The sequence below is a fragment of the Eurosta solidaginis genome, chromosome 3 (assembly GCF_040869045.1).
Source record: "Eurosta solidaginis isolate ZX-2024a chromosome 3, ASM4086904v1, whole genome shotgun sequence".
Taxonomy (NCBI): domain Eukaryota; kingdom Metazoa; phylum Arthropoda; class Insecta; order Diptera; family Tephritidae; genus Eurosta; species Eurosta solidaginis.
Window position 1 is genome coordinate 216,310,195 of NC_090321.1, and position 23,244 is coordinate 216,333,438.

Genomic DNA, 23,244 nt, shown 5'->3' on the forward strand with positions numbered 1-23,244 from the left:
GTAGATAAGACGTAGCTTTAAGAAAACTAACTAACTTTCATTTCAATCCGCAGTACCTAAAAATTATCGCAAACCACGCTTCATGGAATCGCTACGTGCTGTGCTCACCGAAGAAGGACTCGTCTCATTCGAATGCAAGGTAGTTGGCTTTCCAACACCCATACTTAAATGGTTCAAGGATGGCCAAGAACTAAAACCCGGCGATGTCTATCAGCTGACTGGCACAAATTCTCTCGGTACTTACTGTTGCATAGCGCGCAATTGTATGGGTGAGAGCAGCAGTGTCGCTGTGCTCACAATTGAGGATATACGAAATCAGCTGAATGACGAAGAGCGTATGACCTTCGCCAAACAAAATCAGCCACCGAAATTTGTTGTCGGTTTGAAGAGTCAAGAGGCGAAGATTAATGAATCTTTTCAATTTACGGTAAAAGTTAATGCTACACCTGATCCCTTGCTCTCTTGGTATCGTGATGAGTTGCCAGTGGAGAATAGCGCACGTTATAAGCATTATCGTGGGGAGCAAGAGAATTGGCATTTGGATATAAGTTGCGTAGAGTTTGCCGACCAGGCCGAATGGAAATGTGTGGCTGTGAATGACTTTGGCACGAGCGTCACCTCGAGTTATCTAAAACTACAAATACCTAGGTACTACAAGAAACCACGCTTCCTCGAATGCTTGAGAGCGGTGCTGACAGAAGAGGGCGCTGTTAATTTGGAATGCAAAGTAATTGGTGTACCACAACCAGCGCTCAAATGGTATAAGGATGGTGAGGAGCTGAAGCCGGGTGATATACATAGAATCATTTCAGGACAAGATGGCACTTGCTGCCTGGGCACTTACACATGTGAGGCACGTAATTGTATGGGTGTGGTTGCAAGTTCAGCCTCGTTGCTTGGTTTCGAGGAGGCGTACAAAAATCAGAAACAAGAGCAAGCGAAAGGGAATGAGCTGCAACGCAACTTATCGTTATCCACCATACAAGAAGAGCGCACTTCACAATTGTATGAAACACCAGCGGGTGATATTACCATCGACTCGAAGGGTGATGTTTCGTTCTCATTTGATGGCAAAGAGGTGTCTGTGTCGCTGTATGAAACACCCGACTTAACTGAAGAGGAAGCGCTTAAGATTGTCGAAATGTATGCCGATCAAATATCAGAACATGTAACCGAACATAATGTGGTAGAGTTACCGCCATTGCGTTTTGTCAAAGAGACCTCACAATCGGGTAAACTGCTAATGGAGGCTGTGGTTATTGATATATCACCAGAGTATTTCACACACGATGAGGATATGCGCACCGAAGCGGGTGTGGATGATATTTCTATAAATGAAATAACTGTGTATGGTTCATCGGGTCGAGGCTCATCAGCGCCCGGTTCATCAGGACGCGGCGATGAAGTTGATCATGCACTTGAGAAATATGCACAACAAAGTTTCGAAAAAATGGAAGAAGAGTTAGCGTTAACAGCGCCAGTGCGTAAGCGCAAAAAGTCACGAACCAACGAAAATACAGATGAGTTTTACAGTTTATCCAAGGCGACAGATAGTCAAGCTGGCGGCGGCGGAGGTGGCGATGTTGATGATGACACATCCGATTTGCAAACATATGCCAGCGCAAGGCAAATCTCATGGCGCATCGATTCTGCGGCAGGACCTGACGATATCGCTGCACAAACTGAAGAGGCAGGTGGTATGCAATCGCCCAAGCGCAAAAAGGGCAAGCTTCAAACTGACAGTGACTCGTCAAAGACTAACGAAGACGATGCGCGAATGCAAGATATCTCTGGCGCAGTGGGTGATGGTTTGATGTCGGTGAAAGCGGTGAAAGTTGTATCAAGCGCTGACGCGATTGAGCAAAATTTGCGCACACTTTTACCGTTGGCTAAACTTTTGAAAACTATTGAACATCATTTGACCATGGTGGAGAATGAAGTCATTGAGCAGTCAGCAGTAATGATGATACCAGGCGCCGCTGAGCAGAGCCTTTCGATCATACGCAACATTATAGAGCCAGTGAAGCAAGTGGAGAGTAAGTTGCGCGTTTACTCAGGCGAAACGCCGGTCGATGCGCTCTTTCAAACAATGGAGGATGATATACGCAAGCTGCACACAAGTCTGCAAGTTATTGAAAAGTGCGTAGAGATTGATGAGACGGGCGTCACACTTATACAACGTACAAGCGTTTGTATTATAGATAGCGTGGGAGATCTGTTGATAAAAGCGCTGGATGAAGTGCAATCTATAGCAAAGTCTTTTGAGTCAACGAGTCAGCGCGCGCATATCGATTTGACGGCAGACGATATCAAGCAAGGACTTGAAATAACGCAGGGCACTATTAAATCACAAGCGCTATTGCAAGAGGCGCAAGAGTTGGAAGCAGCTAAACATCTTTCTGAAACGGTAGCCAAATTGCAAGCGATGCCCAAAATGGAGCCGTTCTCATTTGCTAATATCTCTGAAGTAAAATTGCCCGAAGAAGCGGATGCGCTCAAGTTGATTTGTCTGCCGGTTGTAAATATACAAGCAGCTTTAGAGCGCGTTGAGAATGAGTTGAGTTTGGAAGAGAACGAAGAACAAATCTACAAGAAAGTGCACAAAAAAGTGCTCGATAACATTGTAGAACCCATAAGGGATCTACAAAGTGTGCTGGAAACAATCGAACAAAAAGCAGAGTCGCTCGCTGGCAGCGAGTCTACGGAACAAAAAGTTAATATGTCCATATTGGATATTGTAACGCCAGCGTTATTTGAACTCAACAAAGGTTTGGAGATTATATTAAATGAGTCTTCGGATAATGTGCAAGCTGGGGTGTTAACGGTAAGCACTGTAGAGTCGATGGTGCCGCCGTTGCAGGAAATACAAAATGGGTTGGCGCAATTGAGTCAAGACGTCGAAAGTGGACAGTTCAATGAGGAAGCCGCACTCGACTCAGCGGATACACAAAAGTTGCTTCAAACTATAGCGCAGTCTGTTTTACATTTCGAGACAAATATTGAACAAATAACAACGCGTCTGTCGCCGCAAGTGCAAACGGGTTTGTATAACCTCAAAGAGGAGATGTCGGCTCTGATCGGTAATGTGCTGGATGATAATATTACAAAATATCACGTGACCCTGTTGGAGAACTTAAAACGCCCCATCGACGAGCTCAACTACTGCATACGTCAAATAGAGTCCAAATCAATCACTGGCTCCTTAACCGACTTTCTCGATCCCTTACATAGCCTAAATGAACGCGTCAACTTGGGTAAAGAGATTATGCACATGTCCGGAAGCACGAAGTTGAGTGAGAAAAATTTGGAAGTTTTGGAACGCATGCAACAACTTATAAGGCGAGTGGAAATTGATATCGAAGAACAAGAATTCAAAACGCTCCAGCGTGAAGTAGAGTTGGATGAGAAAATGGCTGGGGAACAAGAAAAGTCCTTCCTCTACATGCGTCAAGCAATGGAAATGAAGATAGCACAAGATGAAGCCGGACAAAACATACAAGAACTCTTGCACACAGTCACAGAGATTGAAGCGACACCGGGTTTGGATACACAAACCCAAGAAGTGCTGTCGCAGCTAGACCAAAGTCTCACGGGTTTAGTTGCTGATGTTGAAAAACTGAAGGAATCATCAAGTAAGCGTGAAGAAAACGAGGCGGCCACCAAAGTGCTAACGGATATTGCCAAACCATTGCAGGCAGCTGCCGAGGTGCTACGCAGATCACTAACACCAGCTAAAGAGTTCAAAATAGAGTCGCTGCCACAGAGCGTGAGTCTCAAGACAGTGCTGCAAGAGATCAATGAGATTGTAGAAAACATACCAGAGCGTAATGAGCACTACATTGAATTTAAAGCGCTGCCCATTGTGCAAACAGTATTGAAAATTGTGCCCGTGCTGCAAACCATAACGGAACTACCACAAGCACTAAATGCCGCCCTAACACACGCAGCAGCTGCGGAGAAAAAGAAAGGCGCTCCAGATGAGTTGGGAAGCGGCTCCGCAAAGAAACTGAAATTGGGAAATGAAGGCGGGGCAGGTGCGCAAGCAACAGCGAGCTCAACTGACGAGCAGATATCATCGCTGAAGGTAGAACTACCCGCTGCGGCACAAAAAGCTGTGACTTCGTTAGATACAACGAAATTAACGCTCGCAAAACAAGAAGAGGACCGATCCACTTTGGATGACATATCCGCAATGCAATCTGTTGCCGAATCGCTACCACCAGACAGTCAGATGGCATCCGCTAGCGTCGAAGATAAAACCGATCATCTCAAAGCCTTTGAAGCGAATAAGAGTAAAGTGAACGTATTGCTGGCACAGCTCAAGCACAGTATTGCGTCAGTGTTGGCGCATTGTGCTGAAGTAGATGTTGGCACGATGCAGCTGGCTACAGCGCAGCAACTAAAAGCGAGTTTCTCTAAGCTGGAGAGTGCCAACGAATGCATAGCTGATGTGCGCCAACCTGCTGTCGAAGCGGATGCGCTACACTCACTATCCGAAGCGAGTGAGTGTAAGACATTCGCTGAAGCGGTTTGTCACTTGGAGACATGTGTGGTAAAGGTCGAGGAATGTATGGCGCATGGTGATTTACAGGAGTTGAGTGAAGATTCTTGGTCTGAATTGAAGACCTTAGCGCTACCCCTGCAAGATATTAAGGAATGCATAAAAGTATTTCACACGGAGGAACTGGAACAGGTTGTGAGCTTGCCGGCGGCGAGTCTGCCGTTGACGAGCGCGCGTGTGCTGCAAGATATACAACCATTTGTGCTTTCTATCAAAGAGAGTCATGCGCTAGAGACGTTTAAATCTTTGGTGTTGGATGAGGCGTCTTTAACACAGTTGAAACAATTCGTACAACCCATACAAGAGCTGCAAACAGCAGTGCTCTCAAGTGTAGAGCAAACACATTTGTCACAAATCGAGAGTTTGTCAGAACAAGCGAACGTGACATTGCTGGAGAAATGTGCAAAGCCATTAGCTGATATAAGAGAGGCTTTACTGCAAGTGCAGCAAGAAACGCCACTTTCTACACTTGGAGAATGGGCGCCAATGCAAGTGATTAAGGAGAGAGCGAAGGCGATATATCAGCTCATAAAATATTGCGAGTATGTAGACCTTAATGCGTTGGAAAACTTTGTTGACCTGTCCACACAAGCTGATGTGTCTGCATTAAAATCTTGCGCTGAGCTAAAATCAGTAGAAGCGCAGCTCGAGTCTGCGCTTGCGCCAAAGCAAGAAACTGTGCGATATTTAGATGTCAAAGAATGCATAGCGGATGGTATCAAACAGCTGCTAGTATGCCTTACAACTACTGCACAGGCGAGCGTACTCGGGCTACAAGATGTTGGTGAAGTAATGACGGAGTTGAAGCGCGAACTACAAAATATGCACGCCGAGTTGGAGAAAGCGCCAGACGAGCAAAATACAGCGGCAGCGAATCAGCGCGTAGCAAAAACCATGTTCAAACTAAAAGAATATCTGGTACAAACCTACGAGTCGGGTGGTGTTGAAAAGTCGCTCGATGAGATAGAAAAAACTTTCGAAGATATATTACAAGCACTGCCCATCTTGGAAATACAGCTGGCGCAAGAAATGTATGCGAAAATTGCTACCTCTACGAATGCATTTACCAGCAAAGTTAGTCAGCTGGAGGGAGATGGCGCCGTGGAGCTGGAAAATTTAGTGCAACCACTGCAAGACGTTTTGCGAAGCACCAAAGCCATCAATGAGTTAAAGTGTGTAGATATTGAAAAGTCGTCATTGGTTGTAGCAAATCTACAAACGCATTTAATGGCCGCATTTAGAGTGTTAAATGACATGAGTCTCTCACTTACGGGAAACGCACGTGATGACCTTTCAAAAGCTCAAGATGTTGTGCTTGCAGCAAACGAATTCATTGCGGAAGCTAATGAGCCTCTGCGTACTATAGAGTTATTGCAAGAGATTGATAGTATTACGACTAGTTTTTCTGCTATTCAAGAGACTATAACAACGACTAAAGCGGAAGAGCGTAAACAAGCACTACTCGAAACTTTGACACAACGCGTTGCAAGCGCTAAAGCATTTTTACAAAATATAGAGGAAGGCTTGAAGGCGGGTAATGCAGTTTATTATAAACTTGCCGAACAAAATGAACTGGACATACGCAGCGTAGAGGTAGCATTGATACGTATTGAAAATGAGATATTGCCAAAGCTAGAGTTACGTGCGCTTAACGCTGATGATGGTGCCATTGTTGATGTGCTGGGAGTGCATTTGAAGTCGTTGCAAGAAACTTTTAGTGTAATACAAGGTGCAACCGTTGAGAAGTCTAGCGTGAAAGTAGAAGAACCAATTTTGGAAAAGTCAGATAACGTTATCATATCAGAGACGGCTGTCATAGAGGAAGAAAGAAAAGACAAAGCGGAGAAAGCGCAAGAAGTAGCGCAGCAACAATACGCACCTTCAGTGCACGCAGAGGAAGATGTGTCTACCTTGGATGACATATCTGCGATCGAGTCATTACTTGGTTCGCCAATGACATCACATGTCGAAGAAGTTTCAATACAATCGCCGACGCAATCGCCTACACATACACCATCTAAACCAACGACAAAGGCTGAGAAAGGTAAGGTCGATATGTTGTTGTCACAACTTAAAAGTGGTATCGTCTCAGTGTTGGCAAATGGTATCGAATTGGAGACGGGCTCGCTAGAGCACGAAATAGCACAACAAATTAAGGCAAGTTTATTGAAATTGAAGCACGTTAAAGAATGTTTTGCTGATATCCATGAGTCCACTATTATTGTGCCTGCACCACTAGCAATACACCCACCACTACCACAAATACCAGCACCTACGCAACACCAAACCTCCCTTTCCGTTGCTAGTACATCTCAAACATTTTCCAAAGCTTTAACCAATTTAGAAGAATGCATGCAAAAAGTCGAAGAGTTTATGACTCAAGCAGAGCAGTTGAGTTTGGATGAGTTGCGTGAATTTGAATTGTCCGAAATGCGCAAATTTGCACAACCACTGCATGATATTCATGAATGCCTTAAAGTTTTTCATAGCGATGAGTTTGAAAAAGAATTTTTGAATCTTTTACCAAAATTAAGTAGCATGCCATTAACAACTGCTAAAGTCTTACAGGATATACAACCATTTGTGCTGTCGATCAAGGAGATTCATGCGCTAGAGACTTTAGAATCTTTGGCTGCGCAGGAGTCGCTGTCACAACTTAAACAGTTCATAGAACCGATACAACTGCTACAGACCGCCATCCTATCGAATGTGGAGCAAGTGCATTTATCACAAGTCGAAAGTATATCCAAGCAGCAAAGTATCGCAATGTTGAAGAAATGCGCACAGCCTATTCGTGATATAAGAGAAGCTTTGCTGCATGTGCAAGAAGACACGCCACTCTCCACACTTGACACCAGTCCGCTGCTGCAGATTGTCAAGCAGAAAGCTGACGTTATTTATCATCTGTTGCAATATTGTGAGCAAGTCGATATAAATACTTTAGAGCATATTGTCGATATGTCTACGCAAGTTGATGTATCCGAGTTGAACTCTTGTGTAGAATTGAAATCGATAGAGCTAGCGCAACTTGAGGTGCCGCATATCGAACACGCACAAGCACTGCACAGTATAGAGTTGGAGAATGTTGAAGAGCACATCGCAAGCGGAATTGAGCAAATACAAAGTTGTCTAACGAATACAGCAGAAATGAAGCAACCTGAGTTGCACGAAATAGGCGCAGTAATGCAAGAGTTGCAACACGAACTTAAGGCTATGCAGAATGAATATGCAAATCCCATTGATAAACAAAATTCTATTGCGTCACAAACAAAGGTGGCAAAAGTAATGCTCAAATTAAAAGAGTGCATCGTGCACACATACGAAGCAGGTGTCGAAGAGTCACTCGAAGACGTAGAGAAAACTTTCGCAGACATTCTGCAAACGCTGCCAACTTTAGAATTGCAGTTGGCGCAAGAGATGTATGAGAAACTTGAAGCGGCCGCGTTAACTTTTAAAAAGACTTGCGCGCAAACTGAAAATTGGATAGAATTCCAAAAGCTCGCAGAGCCTCTAGAACAAGTGTTAAAAAGCACAAAAGCGCTTACCGCACTCAAGCGCGTCGAAGTTGAGAAGTCTACAATGGCTGTAGCGACACTACAATCTCATCTGATGGCCACCTTCAGAGCGCTTGATGAGATCGCCGAGGGCATTAGCGCGAAAAATGATCGTAAAAATATGCAAACTTTGCAAAATGCTGTACTGTCCATCTCAGAGTTTATCGATACAAGTGAAAGCTCGTTTAGAGTAATTGAGCTTATACAAGAGCTCGACACACTTATGCCCCAGTTAATTTATGTCACGAACGAAGTGAGCCTAATGAGGGCAAATGAAGGACGTGAGGCTTTCTTGCAAGCGCTCAAATTGACTTTAAGCTCGGGTAAGGAATTTCTGCAAAGCATTGAAGACGGTTTGAAGAAGCAGAGTGCCATTTTTATGCGCTTGGCAGAAGAAAATAGTTTGGATATACAAAATGTTAGAGCTACCCTAAGCCGTTTGGAAAATGATATACTACAAAGGATGCAGCATGAAAATTCAACAGCAGAAGATGGTGCTTTAGTTGATGTGCTTGAAAGCCATTTGAAAAATTTACAAGAGAAATTAGTTGCGCTGAATTGTGGTGTACAACCAGATGAGAAAGCGAAGAAGAGCAAGCAGTACACCACAGAACTGATACAAGCTAGTAGTGAAACCGCAGAAGACGTAGAGAAGGAGTTAAAGTGCATAGATGCTGAGACAATAGAATCGGAGCGGGCTGAGAGCACAGAGGTCGACCAAAACAAGAAACAGCAAGAGGAAGAGAGCGCAGAGTCCAAAGAGAGCGAATTAGAATCGAAGAAAAGGAAACGCGATTCGGCAGGATCGGATGAAGTCGTTAATGCACAAAAGAGTCTTGCCGTTGCAGAGAAGACAGAAACTGAGGTGACAAAGACGACACAGTCAATAGAAGAAGCCGTAGAGTCGAAAAAGATATTGGAGGAAAAGCCGATAATAAGTGAAAGAGAAGTTGCGCTAATCGAATCACAAGAAATTACAGCGCAAAATGATGAGACAGAAAAAGCACCGAAAGACATCAAAGCTGAGGAAGTACTTGAAAACTTGGGGCGAAAGTTCGAAACACTGCAAGCAAAAGTAGAAACACAAGAAGAAGTTAAAATTGTTGTCGAAAACGAGACAGAGAAGCCCAAACCAGCTGCGCAAGAAGAAGAAAAACAAGAGCAAGCGGAAACAGAAGAGCCCCCTCTACCCGTCGAACCATATCTCAAAATGGCTGAAGAGCAAATAAACACAACACTAGCGCTCACGCAGTCCATGAGCATGAACCAAAACGTGGGTACAGCTACCAGCGAAATCTGTAAATCACTCGAACTAAACTTGAACGAGATCAAAACTTTGCTGCAAAAATATCCAGCACATGCTATCGAAGATCACATTTTTTTGCCGATCTTCAAGCTCAAAGATCTTATCGCCTTTGTAAAACGAGCGCCAAGGAAAGATGAGCAGGCAGCGCATGAAACAGTAGAGAAGGGAAGTGATTTCCATAAAATAATACAAAGCGCCAATAATGTGCTATTACAAATACTAAACGGACAAAAGGGATTGAGAAGTGCAATGATCTATGACATCACCGAAGCTACGCTGCCTTACATGGGCAGCATTGTGTCGTTTATAACGCAAGAATTTTCGCAGAATACCAACTTGTGTGCGGTTTCACATGCTGTGGAACATATTACGTCGGAGATGAATGCGCTTAGGAAAGAAAACACGTCTAATATGGATACAGGCTCACGTTTCTATCAGAATCTAAAAGCGAGCTTGCACGAGCTAAGGGCCGCCTTTGATGCGCTTTGTGATGAGCATCAAATGGAGTTACTATTACGTGAAAGGCAGTGCTTAGAAGGTCTTTGCAATGCGGTAGATGGAGGAGAGCTCAAGGAGGCGTTAGAAATTTTGCAAGAATATGAGGTTCAGAAAGATTTGTTTGTGCAAATGCTGGAAGCGCTCAAGATAATGTCTCAAGAACCGGGCAACATGAAAAAAGCTGACGACAGCGAAGATCGTGTGCTAAAACAAGACTTGGAAAAAGTGTTGACAGATATCGCTGAGGATGAGAAACTGAAAGACATAGAAAGTGAGTTTAAAGAGGCGCTGCAAAATAACACAGATGATGAAAGATTCTCAAAGCTGATATTCAAAATGAGAGATCATATTGTACACACCTATGAGGGTGGCGCGGCGCAGACAGATGAGTCGAACCAAAAATTGGAAGAACTCATTGACACCTTACTTGTGAATAATCCAGCCGCTGCGAGAAAACTAACCGAAGAGTACTATGAAAATGTGCGGGAGAATATAAAACGTATCTCACAGAAAATCAAATCATACGAGAATGTTATGTTACGAAAGAGAGTTAGCTCTTTGCAGCTCACTTTAAAAGGTATCGCTACAATAACGAAGGATATAAAAGAGCAAAAATTAGCGAAGATATCTTTAAAGAAATTGCAAGATCTCAAAAAACGGCTAATGGTTATAACGGTATTCGCTGAAGAGTTGGCTGAAACACAGGGTGTTGAATTGCGTGCGGAAATAGAAAATGTGTTAAAACTGGCACAGCGTGAATTTGATTACATCAATAATCACGAGGAAAACGCGCAGATAGCAAAAATATTGTTAGACACATATTTCATGACCAATGGTTTGCTTGAGTTGTGCAAGAAGCTAGAGAGCGTAGAGAGCGAAGAAACTCTAGAAAAGAGTGAAAAAAGTTTAAATAAAGAAGTCAAAGATACTGAAGCCAATGAGGAAATGAGAGAGGAAGTTGCGCCTGCGAAAACTGAGATTACTCAACTAGCGAGACACGCTGAGGAAGAATCTGAAGAATCTACTGAAATTAAAGAATCCATGAACGGTGAAAAATCTGATGAAGTTGATTCGCTGAAGGGCAAGGCAACCACCCTTGTAGCTGAGGAAACCCAATTAAAAACAACTGATGAAGAAACAGCCCCTAAAGTTGAAGAAAGTGAAGGTCAACTCAATTCTCTTTCAGAGAAGTACTCAGTTGATATTCCCAGTGAAACTCTCAATCCAAACTTGTTTAAACTACATGAAGAGATCATCGAAACGACTATCAAAGCGCAGAACCAAATTCAAGCATTTAAGTATGCAGCCGAACTCTCTGAGAAATTTAGCGCTATTTCAATAGCACTAAATACGATTGTCTCAGTCTCAAAAACTGCAAAGTTAGTCAACAGTATTGAGAAATCTACCGAAAAGATTGTAAAACTTCAAAGTGCACTAATGAATCTCTTCGTGATCTTGGACGATCTTGAGCAGCAGACAAGCGGTGAAGTACAAAGCAATATTGAGGAGGCTAAGAATCTTACTTTGAAGGAGTTCGAGACTATAGAACAAAGTGAAAGTGCCTTGGATTCCGAGGGTGTACTCTTCAATATGGCTGGCTTGGTGAAATGCCTCACTGAAATTATCAGCGAGCTGTCAAGGGCGGAAGAAAACAAGCTTGAAGTTGTGGATAGTCAGCCGATTGTGACTGATACTAAGCAAACAGAAATGGTTAAAGTGAGTGAAGAGCAAGTCGTAAAGGAAACTGAGCACCTAAAAGATCAGGAAAAGCAAACGGAACAGACGGTGAAAGCTGCGAGCAGCAAAAAACCTGGAACAGTTTCTGAAACTTCAAAACCTGAGAAGAAGAAAGAGGACAAAGAAGTAGATATACCAGAGACTGGCGAAAAATCAGCACCAAAAGATCATGCCCCACAAAAGGTTGAACAACAGATCGAAGTGAAAACTCTGCAAGAAGCAGGTTTTATTAGTGAGACAGCAGAGGCAAAAGAGGAAACAGCCGAAGGGCTTAAAAAAGAGAATTTCGAGGCAGACCAAGTAGACTCAGCGCAAGCTCCAATGGCTCAGATCACTGAGGAAGTACAGAAATCTCAAACAAACGAAAAAGCAGAAGGGTTTGAGCCCGAGAGAGATATAGAACTAACCATTGCAGAAATAAAAGTGGAAGAAGTCAATTTATCGAAAAAAGAAATTCGAATTGAAGAAATTGAGCTGGAGAAGAAACTTCAAGAACTTAAAATTGATAAGCAGGACTCCAAAGAGCTGCAACCTCAAGAGAAAGAAAAGAAACACGAGCAAGAAGTTCCAGAAGATGTAGTGGAAGAAGAACTTATATCAAAGTCAGAGCTAGTGAGTACGGAAGACTATTTGAAAGAAGAACATGAGGTACAGCAACCAGAAGAAATAAAAGAAAAGGATATACATGTAGAGAAACCCAGTACTGAAACACAGGCTTTAACCGAAGATAAAAAAGATAAATTACCTAAGCAAACGAGTGAGGAAGCGAAAACCAAAGAGTCTTCTGAAAAGAAAAAAGACGCAGAGGATCAATTAAAAGCAGAAGCAGGTAAGTCAGCACTGGAAGAAGTGGCATTGCAAGAGCAAACATCTAAAGAGAAACTTATAGAGCAAACAACAGAAAAGTTGACGGAGGTAGCTTCTCCTGCAACCTCCATCCTAAAATCAGACGAAAAGGAAGCAACCGAAGACAGTTCAAAAGAGCAGACGACTACAGAAGCACCTATTTCAGATCAACAGCCGACTATGGACTCCAAGTTATCAGAGAAATTAACTAAAAAACTTAACGAGTATTTCGCACACATTGTCAACTCTGTCAATGTCTCCTCAGATATTATTGCTGAAGTGAAGCAGCAGAAGCATCACAACAAACTTAGTACAATACCAATATCCTTGCAAACAATTGTGCGGGTTTCGGAGGAGCTTAAAGAGGTCCACAGCCTGGAAAAATCTGCAGAAAAAATGGTAATCCTACAGAAGTCATTAATGGATACTTTTGTCGCATTTGATGATTTACACGAAATATCTGCAGCAGACGTAGTGAAGCTTCAGCTCGAGAAGGTGAAGGGATACGCTTTGAAGCTGTACGATAAGATTGAACAATCAATAAAACACCTGGAATCGGAGGTGGTCTTACACGATTTAGATGAATTGTGTTGTAGCATCGTGGAGGCATGCAAACTCCTAAATAGCGAAGTGCTCACAAACAAAGAAAAGATGCAGGTTGACGATAGAGTGACGGAAAAGAGATCTGAAGCTAAGGAGCCTTCTCAGGAACATATTCTTATGGAGGCAGAGGCAGAAAGAGAAATTGAAACAGTACCTGAAATGGGGAAACTAGAAAAGACTGATAAATTTCAGGAGATTGAACCCAAGGCAGAAGTCAAGGAGAAGGAAGGAGTCAAAAAAAAGAAGGAGACTGAAGTGACAAAGACTGAGCCAGAAATGGGAATTGAGGCAGAGCAGGAACAAGAGAAACAAGGAGAAGCTTTAAGAGAGGAAACAGCCGAAAAAGCAAACGGGCAAAAAGCGGAAGAGAAGAAAGTCGAATTGTTAAAGACTCAGCCAGACAAGCCTATTGAATATGAGGTGGATAATAAGAAATCACAAGCAGATTTTGAAGGTGAAATAGTCGAGATGGTTACAGATGGAAAAGCCGAAGAGAAGCACAGAACTAAAGTGGCAAAACCCGAGTCGCAAAAAGCAGTTGAATCCAAGGTTGAGGCGGTTAAGCCCCAAGAAGGTTTGACAGGGGAAATAGCCGAAAAGGCGGATGGGCAAAACGCAGAGGAAAAGGAGAAGATAGAACTGTCAAAGGCTGAGCCACAAAAAGCCCTCGTAACTCAGATAGAGCAAGAGGAGCCAAAAGAGGCTTTGACCGGAGACATAGTCGAAAAGACAATGGCACAAAAGGGGGAAGAGAAAGAGAAAATTGAACAGTCAAAAGCGCAGCCACAAAGAGCAATTGAAACTCAGCTCGAACAAAAGAAGCCAGAAGAGGCTTTGCCAGGGTATGTGATCGAAGACGTGACTGAGAGTAAAGCAGAAGAAAAAAAGAAAATCGAAGTTTCAAAGCCTGCGTCTGAAAAGGCTATTGAAACTCTGGTCGACCAAAAGAAACCCGATGAAGTTTTGCCAGGAAACATAGTCGAAAAAGCAATTAGCCAAAAAGCAGAAGAGAAGGAAAAGATTGAATTGTCAAAGGCAGAACCTCAAAAGGCAATTGATACTCAAATAGGGCAAAAGCAACCACATGAAGCTTTGACAAGGGACACAGTCGAAGAGATAATGGGGAAAAAATCGGAAGAGAAAGAGAGGATTGAACTGTCAAAGGCGCAGTCACAACAAGCAATTGAAACTCAGGTCGAGCAAAAGAAATCCGAAAAAGCTTTGAAAGGTGCAATAGTCGAAGAGGTAACTGAGAAAAAATTCAAAGAAAAGACGGATACAGAATTATCAAAGCCTGAGTTTGAAAATGCGATTGAGACACTGCAAAAAGCAATTGAAACTCAGATAAAGCAAAAGAAACCAGAGGAAGCGTTGACAGGGGACACATTCGAAAAGACAATGGGACAAAAAGCGGAAGAGAAAGAGAAGATTGAACTGTCAAAAGCGGAGGCTCAAAAATCAATTGAAACTCAGGTCGAGAAAAAGAAACCTTACGAAGCTTTGGAAGGTGCCAAAGTTGTAGATACCGAAGTATCAAAGCCTGAGCCTGAAGAAGCGATTGAAACACTGCTTCATAAGAAAAAACCAGAAGAAGCGTTGACAAGAGGCATTAGAGAAAAGGTAACTGGCCAAACAGCTGAAGAGAAGCAGAACATTGAACTGCCAAAAGCAGCGCATCAAAAAGAAGTTCAAACTCAGGTCGAGCAAAAGAAACCCGAGGAAGCTTTGACAGGGGACATTGTCGAAAAGGCAATTGGACAAAAATCGGAAGAGAAAAGGCAGTCTGACCTGTCAAAGGCTGAGCCACAAAAAGCAATTGAAACTCAGATAAAGCAAAAGAAACCAGAGGAAGCGTTGACAGGGGACACATTCGAAAAGACAATGGGACAAAAAGCAAAAGAGAAAGAGAAGATTGAACTGTCAAAAGCGGAGCCTCAAAAAGCAATTGAAACTCAGGTTGAGAAAAAGAAACCCGAAAAAGCTTTGGAAGGTGCCACAGTCGTAGATACCGAAGTATCAAAGCCTGAGCCTGAAGAAGCGATTGAATTACTGCTTGATCAGAAAAAACCAGAAGAAGCGTTGACAAGAGATATGGGAGAAAAGCCAACTGGCCAAACAGCTGAAGAGAAGCAGAACATTGAACTGTCAAAGGCAGAGCCTCAAAAATTAGTTCAAACTCAGGTCGAGCAAGAGAAACCCGAGGAAGCTTTGACAGGGGACATTGTCGAAAAGGCAATTGGACAAAAATCGGAAGAGAAGAAGCAGTCTGACCTGTCAAAGGCTGAGCCACAAAAAGCAATTGAAACTCAGATAAAGCAAAAGAAACCAGAGGAAGCGTTGACAGGGGACACATTCGAAAAGACAATGGGACAAAAAGCAGAAGAGAAAGAGAAGATTGAACTGTCAAAAGCGGAGCCTCAAAAAGCAATTGAAACTCAGGTTGAGAAAAAGAAACCCGAAAAAGCTTTGGAAGGTGCCACAGTCGTAGATACCGAAGTATCAAAGCCTGAGCCTGAAGAAGCGATTGAATTACTGCTTGATGAGAAAAAACCAGAAGAAGCGTTGACAAAAGACATGGGAGAAAAGGCAACTGGCCAAACAACTGAAGAGAAACAGAACATTGAACTGTCAAAGGCAGAACCTCAAAAAGCAGTTCAAACTCAGGTCGAGCAAGAGAAACCCGAGGAAGCTTTGACAGGGGACATTGTCGAAAAGGCAATTGGACAAAAATCGGAAGAGAAGAAGCAGTCTGACCTGTCAAAGGCTGAGCCACAAAAAGCAATTGAAACTCAGATAAAGCAAAAGAAACCAGAGGAAGCGTTGACAGGGGACACATTCGAAAAGACAATGGGACAAAAAGCAGAAGAGAAAGAGAAGACTGAACTGTCAAAAGCGGAGCCTCAAAAAGCAATTGAAACTCAGGTTGAGAAAAAGAAACCCGAAAAAGCTTTGGAAGGTGCCACAGTCGTAGATACCGAAGTATCAAAGCCTGAGCCTGAAGAAGCGATTGAATCACTGCTTGATCAGAAAAAACCAGAAGAAGCGTTGACAAGAGATATGGGAGAAAAGCCAACTGGCCAAACAGCTGAAGAGAAGCAGAACATTGAACTGTCAAAGGCAGAGCCTCAAAAATTAGTTCAAACTCAGGTCGAGCAAGAGAAACCCGAGGAAGCTTTGACAGGGGACATTGTCGAAAAGGCAATTGGACAAAAATCGGAAGAGAAGAAGCAGTCTGACCTGTCAAAGGCTGAGCTACAAAAAGCAATTGAAACTCAGATAAAGCAAAAGAAACCAGAGGAAGCGTTGACAGGGGACACATTCGAAAAGACAATGGGACAAAAAGCAGAAGAGAAAGAGAAGATTGAACTGTCAAAAGCGGAGCCTCAAAAAGCAATTGAAACTCAGGTTGAGAAAAAGAAACCCGAAAAAGGTTTGGAAGGTGCCACAGTCGTAGATACCAAAGTATCAAAGCCTGAGCCTGAAGAAGCGATTGAAACACTGCTTGAACAGAAAAAACCAGAAGAAGCGTTGACAAGAGATATGGGAGAAAAGCCAACTGGCCAATCAGCTGAAGAGAAGCAGAACATTGAACTGTCAAAGGCAGAGCCTCAAAAATTAGTTCAAGCTCAGGTCGAGCAAGAGAAACCCGAGGAAGCTTTGACAGGGGACATTGTCGAAAAGGCAATTGGACAAAAATCGGAAGAGAAGAAGCAGTCTGACCTGTCAAAGGCTGAGCCACAAAAAGCAATTGAAACTCAGATAAAGCAAAAGAAACCAGAGGAAGCGTTGACAGGGGACACTTTCGAAAAGACAATGGGACAAAAAGCAGAAGAGAAAGAGAAGACTGAACTGTCAAAAGCGGAGCCTCAAAAAGCAATTGGAACTCAGGTTGAGAAAAAGAAACCCGAAAAAGGTTTGGAAGGTGCCACAGTCGTAGATACCGAAGTATCAAAGCCTGAGCCTGAAGAAGCGATTGAATCACTGCATGATCAGAAAAAACCAGAAGAAGCGTTGACAAGAGATATGGGAGAAAAGCCAACTGGCCAAACAGCTGAAGAGAAGCAGAACATTGAACTGTCAAAGGCAGAGCCTCAAAAATTAGTTCAAACTCAGGTCGAGCAAGAGAAACCCGAGGAAGCTTTGAGAGGGCACATTGTCGAAAAGGCAGTTGGACAAAAATTGGAAGAGAAGAAGCAGTCTGACCTGTCAAAGGCTGAGCCGCAAAAAGCAATTGAAACTCAGATAAAGCAAAAGAAACCAGAGGAAGCGTTCACAGGGGACACATTCGAAAAGACAATGGGACAAAAAGCAGAAGAGAAAGAGAAGATTGAACTGTCAAAAGCGGAGCCTCAAAAACCAATTGAAACTCAGGTTGAGAAAAAGAAACCCGAAAAAGCTTTGGAAGGTGCCACAGTCGTAGATACCGAAGTATCAAAGCCTGAGCCTGAAGAAGCGATTGAAACACTGCTTGAACAGAAAAACCCAGAAGAAGCGTTGACAAGAGATATGGGAGAAAAGCCAACTGGCCAAACAGCTGAAGAGAAGCAGAACATTGAACTGTCAAAGGCAGAGCCTCAAAAATTAGTTCAAACTCAGGTCGAGCAAGAGGAACCCGAGGAAGCTTTGACAGGGAACATTGTCGAAAAGGAAATTGGACAAAAATCAGAAGAGAAGAAGCAGTCTGACCTGTCAAAGGCTGAGCCACAAAAAGCAATCGAAACTCAGATAAAGCAAAAGAAACCAGAGGAAGCGTTGACAGGGGACACATTCGAAAAGACAATGGGACAAAAAGCAGAAGAGAAAGAGAAGATTGAACTGTCAAAAGCGGAGCCTCAAAAAGCAATTGAAACTCAGGTTGAGAAAAAGAAACCCGAAAAAGCTTTGGAAGGTGCCACAGTCGTAGATACCGAAGTATCAAAGCCTGAGCCTGAAGAAGCGATTGAATTACTGCTTGATCAGAAAAAACCAGAAGAAGCGTTGACAAAAGACATGGGAGAAAAGGCAACTGGCCAAACAACTGAAGAGAAACAGAACATTGAACTGTCAAAGGCAGAACCTCAAAAAGCAGTTCAAACTCAGGTCGAGCAAAAGAAACCCGAGGAAGCTTTGAGAGGGCACATTGTCGAAAAGGTAGTTGGACAAAAATTGGAAGAGAAGAAGCAGTCTGACCTGTCAAAGGCTGAGCCGCAAAAAGCAATTGAAACTCAGATAAAGCAAAAGAAACCAGAGGAAGCGTTGACAGAGGACACATTCGAAAAGACAATGGGACAAAAAGCAGAAGAGAAAGGGAAGATTGAACTGTCAAAAGCGGAGCCTCAAAAAGCAATTGAAACTCAGGTTGAGAAAAAGAAACCCGAAAAAGCTTTGGAAGGTGCCACAGTCGTAGATACCGAAGTATCAAAGCCTGAGCCTGAAGAAGCGATTGAAACACTGCTTGATCAGAAAAAACCAGAAGAAGCGGTGACAAGAGGCATGGGAGAAAAGGTAACTGGCCAAACAGCTGAAGAGAAGCAGAACATTGAACTGTCAAAGGCAGAGCATCAAAAAGCAGTTCAAACTCAGATCGAGCAAAAGAAACCCGAGCAAGCTTTGACAGGGAACATTGTCGAAAAGGCAACTGGACAAATATCAGAAGAGAAAGAGGAGCCTGGCCTGTCAAAGGCTGAGCCACAAAAAGCAATTGAAACTCAGATAAAGCAAAAGAAACCAGAGGAAGCGTTGGGAGGGGACACATTCGAAAAGACAATGGGACAAAAAGCGGAAGAGAAAGAAAAGACAGAACTGTCAAAGGCTGAGCATCAAAGAGCAATTGAAACTCAGGTAGAGCAAAAGCAACCAGAAAAAGCTTTGACAGGAGGCCTAGTCGAAAAGGCAATGGGACAAGAGGCGAAAGAGAAAGAAAATATTGAACCGTTAAAAGCGGAAACACAAAACGCAATTCAAACTCAGGCCGAGAACAAGAGACCCGAGGAAGCTATGATAGGGAGCATAATCGAAAAGTCAACTGGGCAAAAATCGAAACAGAGAGAAGAGGTTGAACAATCAAAGGCTGAGCCACAAAAAGCAATTGAAACTCAGGTCGGGCAGAAGAAATCAGAAGAAGCTTTGAAAGGGGACACAATCGAGGGACCAATTGATCAAACAGGTGAAGATAAGATACAGGTGTTAAGGCCCACGGTTGACAAACCAGTTGAAGCACAACTCGAGAAAAAGATGGAGGTAGATTTAGTCAAAGAAAAATCAGCAATCGATGAAGGCACGACAGTTAGGAAGTTAAGTAAGAAACCAAATCCCAAACTAGAAGAATATTACAGACAAATTTCCGAAAGTACAGATAACTTGCAAAAGGACATCGGTTTAACAAAGCATTCTTTGCTTTACAAGGAACTTACTTCTTTGCAATCACAAATAGTTAAGCTGTCCTCAGTCTCTAAAACTGTTAAGGACTGCGATCATGTGAAAAAGTCCTCTAAAGAGATGGTAACTCTCCAAAATGTTCTTATGGATATATTTGTAAAATTTGATGATCTACAAGAGCTCAAATTTGAAAATATCAAATCTCAAATACAAGAAGTTAAGCAGGAAGCTTTGTCCGTACATGATTTTGTAGAAATAAGTCAAGCTGAGCTAAGCTCTGAAGATATCTTGCTCCAAGCATCCAGGCTTATGGCAAAAGTTTTAAATACTTGCAAAGAGCTTCGTAGGGAAACTGAAACAGATATGGAAAAAGCAGTGATTGATGCGAAGAAAATAAAATCAGAGACGGGAGACGAAGTTTTGGTAGTAGAAGAAACAGAAAAGCAGGAGAGAGAAGTACAAAGGAAAGAGATGCTCAGTGTGACAGATAAAGCTACGAAGGCGCATAATGTTGAACCCAAGGAGCCCCTTAACAAAAACTTGCAACTGTTCTATGATAAAATTATTGAACTGGTCAGTGGTACCTCCACCAAGCTGAATTCCTTGGACGACTATGACTTTAGCAAGAAGATGACTTCCTTAAGCTCAACACTACAAAATATAGTTTCAAGCGCGGATTATATTAAAAGCGTTAATAAAGTAGATAAGTCCAAGGAAAAGATTGTAAGTTTACAGAAAAATCTCATGGAAATATTTGTGCTTTATGATGACCTCGTAGTTGGGTGTGCCAAAGAAATAAGAAGAGATCTAGAAAATGTCAAGTCTTTAGCATTGAATGAGTATGACTTCATTGATAGTAGCGGAAGAGTGATTGATTCTTTAGAGCTCATGGAGCAAGCAGCCAAACTTTGTGAAGAAATAAACAGGACCTCCGAAAAAATAAGCGCGTATTTGAGGGCTTTACGAGACGAGGAAGCATTCAAGAAAGCCAAGGATGCGGAGGTGAAAGCGTCGATGGATAAAGGGACGAAGGAAAAGAAGAGAGATGAAGTGAAGGAAGAAAAGCTAAAAGAGGAGAAGCCACTTTTAACCGAAGAAGTCATCGACGACAAAGGTAAGATTGAAGAAAAGGAAAAGAAAGCAAACGATGAAAGAAAACTGGAAGAAATACCTCCGCCTATTGCAAAGGACGATAAAAAGCATGAAGATAGTAAACCTTTCAAAGGTGAGCAAGTGGTTGTAAAGAAAAAGATGACTACTGAAGAAAAGGAAGACAAACCTGTTGAAGTTATGCCCAAAGTAGAAGTGGACAAAGATGAAGTCAAAAAAGTAGCTGAAGAAAAGCAAACTGATGCCAAAAATACCGGTACAAGCCCAGCAATTGAAAAGAAAGTAGAGCCCATCGAGGAACCTGTTAAGAAGACCATGGAAGCTAAGCCCAAGGATGACATAAGAAAGAAGAGTCTTGACGCAGCGAAGCAACGGGAAATTAAAGAGGCAACAGAAGTGGCTAAGAGGAATGAGCCAGATGAAAAGCCTGATGAAAAAACAAAGAAAAAACTTTCGCCCAAGAAACTTTCCCCGAAAAATCTGTCTCCGAAAAAAGAAAAAAAGAAGAAGATCGCAGAAGAAGACGCTAAAAGGACAGATCCATCTGAAGTTGCTGATAAGAAAGAGGAACCTGCAGATAAGTTTAACGATGCACCCACTGAGAACGCTCCGAATGATAAGAGTACTGATGAAGAAAGAAAGCAATACCCTGAAAAGCCTGAAATACCTGAAGTCTCTGAGCTGAAACCAGAATCGATTGATAAACCTGAGGAGAATTTGGTCGACATACCCTCCGAGGAAGCGCCAAAGAAAGACAAGAGGAAGAAGAGTGCTGAGGAAAAGAGGATAGAATTAACGAAGAAATCAGAAATAGCTGCAGCTCTTGAAAAGAAAGAAGTGTCAGAAGAGGCTGAGAAAGCTATTGAAGAAACACCGATAAAAGATTTAATAAAGAAGAGTGCTAAAGACTTGAAGAAAGCAGAGAAAACTGCAGCAGTTGAACAGAACGAGGGCAAGAAGGAGGTTGTTGACAAACCCAACGAGATACCTGCTCAAGAAACTCCGAAGAAAATGGAAAGAAAGAAGCGTGTTGAAAAAGATAGCAAAGCAGATGCTGAAAAGCAGGAATTGCAAGGAACCATGGAAAAGAGAAAGAAAAGTACAGATGGGAAAAAGACGCCCGAAAAGAGCGCTGATCTTGCCCCAAGTGTTGATGAGGCTCAAAAGCCAAAAGAATATATTTCAACTGATAAAAGGGATGACCAACAGGTAGAAAAGTCTTCTCAAGAATCAAAGTTGGACGAAGAGAAACAGAAAAAGGAAAAGCAAAGAAGGAGTACAGACGAGGAAAAGAAGGTAGATGAAAAACCAGGGGATGTTACAAAAGCGGAAGAAACAGTGATATCTGCTCAAGAGACAGCAGTTGATACTCAGAAAATCGAGCAGAAATCCAAAAAGGAGAAGCGCAAAAAGAGTTTGGAAGAAGAAACGAAGGAAATAACTGAAGTTATGGGGAAAGACGCTGGAACAAAAGTATCTGAAGAATCAACAGAGCAAATGGTAAAGAAGGAGGCAGTTATTGATGAGGTTGCTGATAAACCGAAACAGGATCAGAGAAAAAAGAGTGTTGAGCATAAGAAAAAGTTGAGTGCAGATAAAGAAAAGCTGATGGAAGCGAAACCCAAAGAAGCTACATTCAAAAATGCTTCAGGAGATATAACTGAGATACCATCTAAGGAACAGAAGTTGGCTGGAGAGAAATCAAAGAAGGAAAAGAGAAAGAAGAGCGCTGAGGAAGATGTGAGGGCTAATGGTGTTACTGAGACAAAGGCGGAAGAAAAACCCGCCGAAAATAATGGTGTTGCCATTGAACCTAAACTTGAGCAAGAACCCAGCGGTAGAATGGCGGAGGAAAGAGTCAAACAAGGAAGCACCGACACCATCCAAACAGCAGTGCATCCAAAGATTGCAGAAACTAAGTATTCAAAAACTGATGAAAACGGATTCAGTACAAGTCAAGCAGACAAAACAAAATATGAAATGAATGGGCATAGGCGACGCTCTATACCAAAGTCCAGCAATGAGGATTACAAAGATAAGCGCGAAGCTCGCAATGCTCGACGTGCACCAAACGTTGAACTAAAATTGACAAATAGAAACTCAGCTAGTGGTAGCGATATAAAACTTACATGCAGCATATCGGGTGCGGAGCTGAAAGTTTATTGGTACAAAGATAAGGCGCTAATCGAGAATAATAACAACAAATATCGTATGACCCTCAACGATGGGCTTTCCTGTTTAGAAATTAAGACAATCGAGGCTGCGGATGCGGGTGTTTATAGGTGTGTGGCTACGAATCGTAATGGAGATGTGGAAACGAGTTGCCTTGTGACTGTTTACGATTTACCAACAACTAAATTTGGTACAACGCCAATATTTACGCGTAACATCAGAGGTATGCAAATTGTTTTTTTAATTTTTTAAATTCTTTTTTCAATGCCTTCAATTTCCTTTATTTCATTATATTGATTTTTTTTTGCTCAAGTCGAACTAAAATTTTATTTAGCAGATTTCGCTTTACGCTTCGTGCCTGTTCTTTAGCAGCTTATACATTTATACTATTACATACTACATATACAGCAGCGAGCTCAAAAATAGCAGTGAAAATATTTTCAAAAGTTTATCAATCAGACTCTACTTTTTTATATTCGATAATTTGTGAAAATACTTTA

General features: G+C 42.4%; 1 protein-coding gene across 1 annotated transcript in view; it reads left to right on the forward strand.

Annotated features, from left to right (window-relative positions):
- The window catches only part of Strn-Mlck (Stretchin-Mlck), a 243,780-nt gene that overhangs the window by 43,055 nt on the left and 177,481 nt on the right, over positions 1-23,244 (forward strand). The window contains exon 6 of the mRNA XM_067777186.1: positions 54-22,967. Within this exon, the coding sequence (XP_067633287.1) occupies positions 54-22,967 (22,914 nt within the window). The remainder of the gene's footprint in view (positions 1-53; positions 22,968-23,244) is intronic.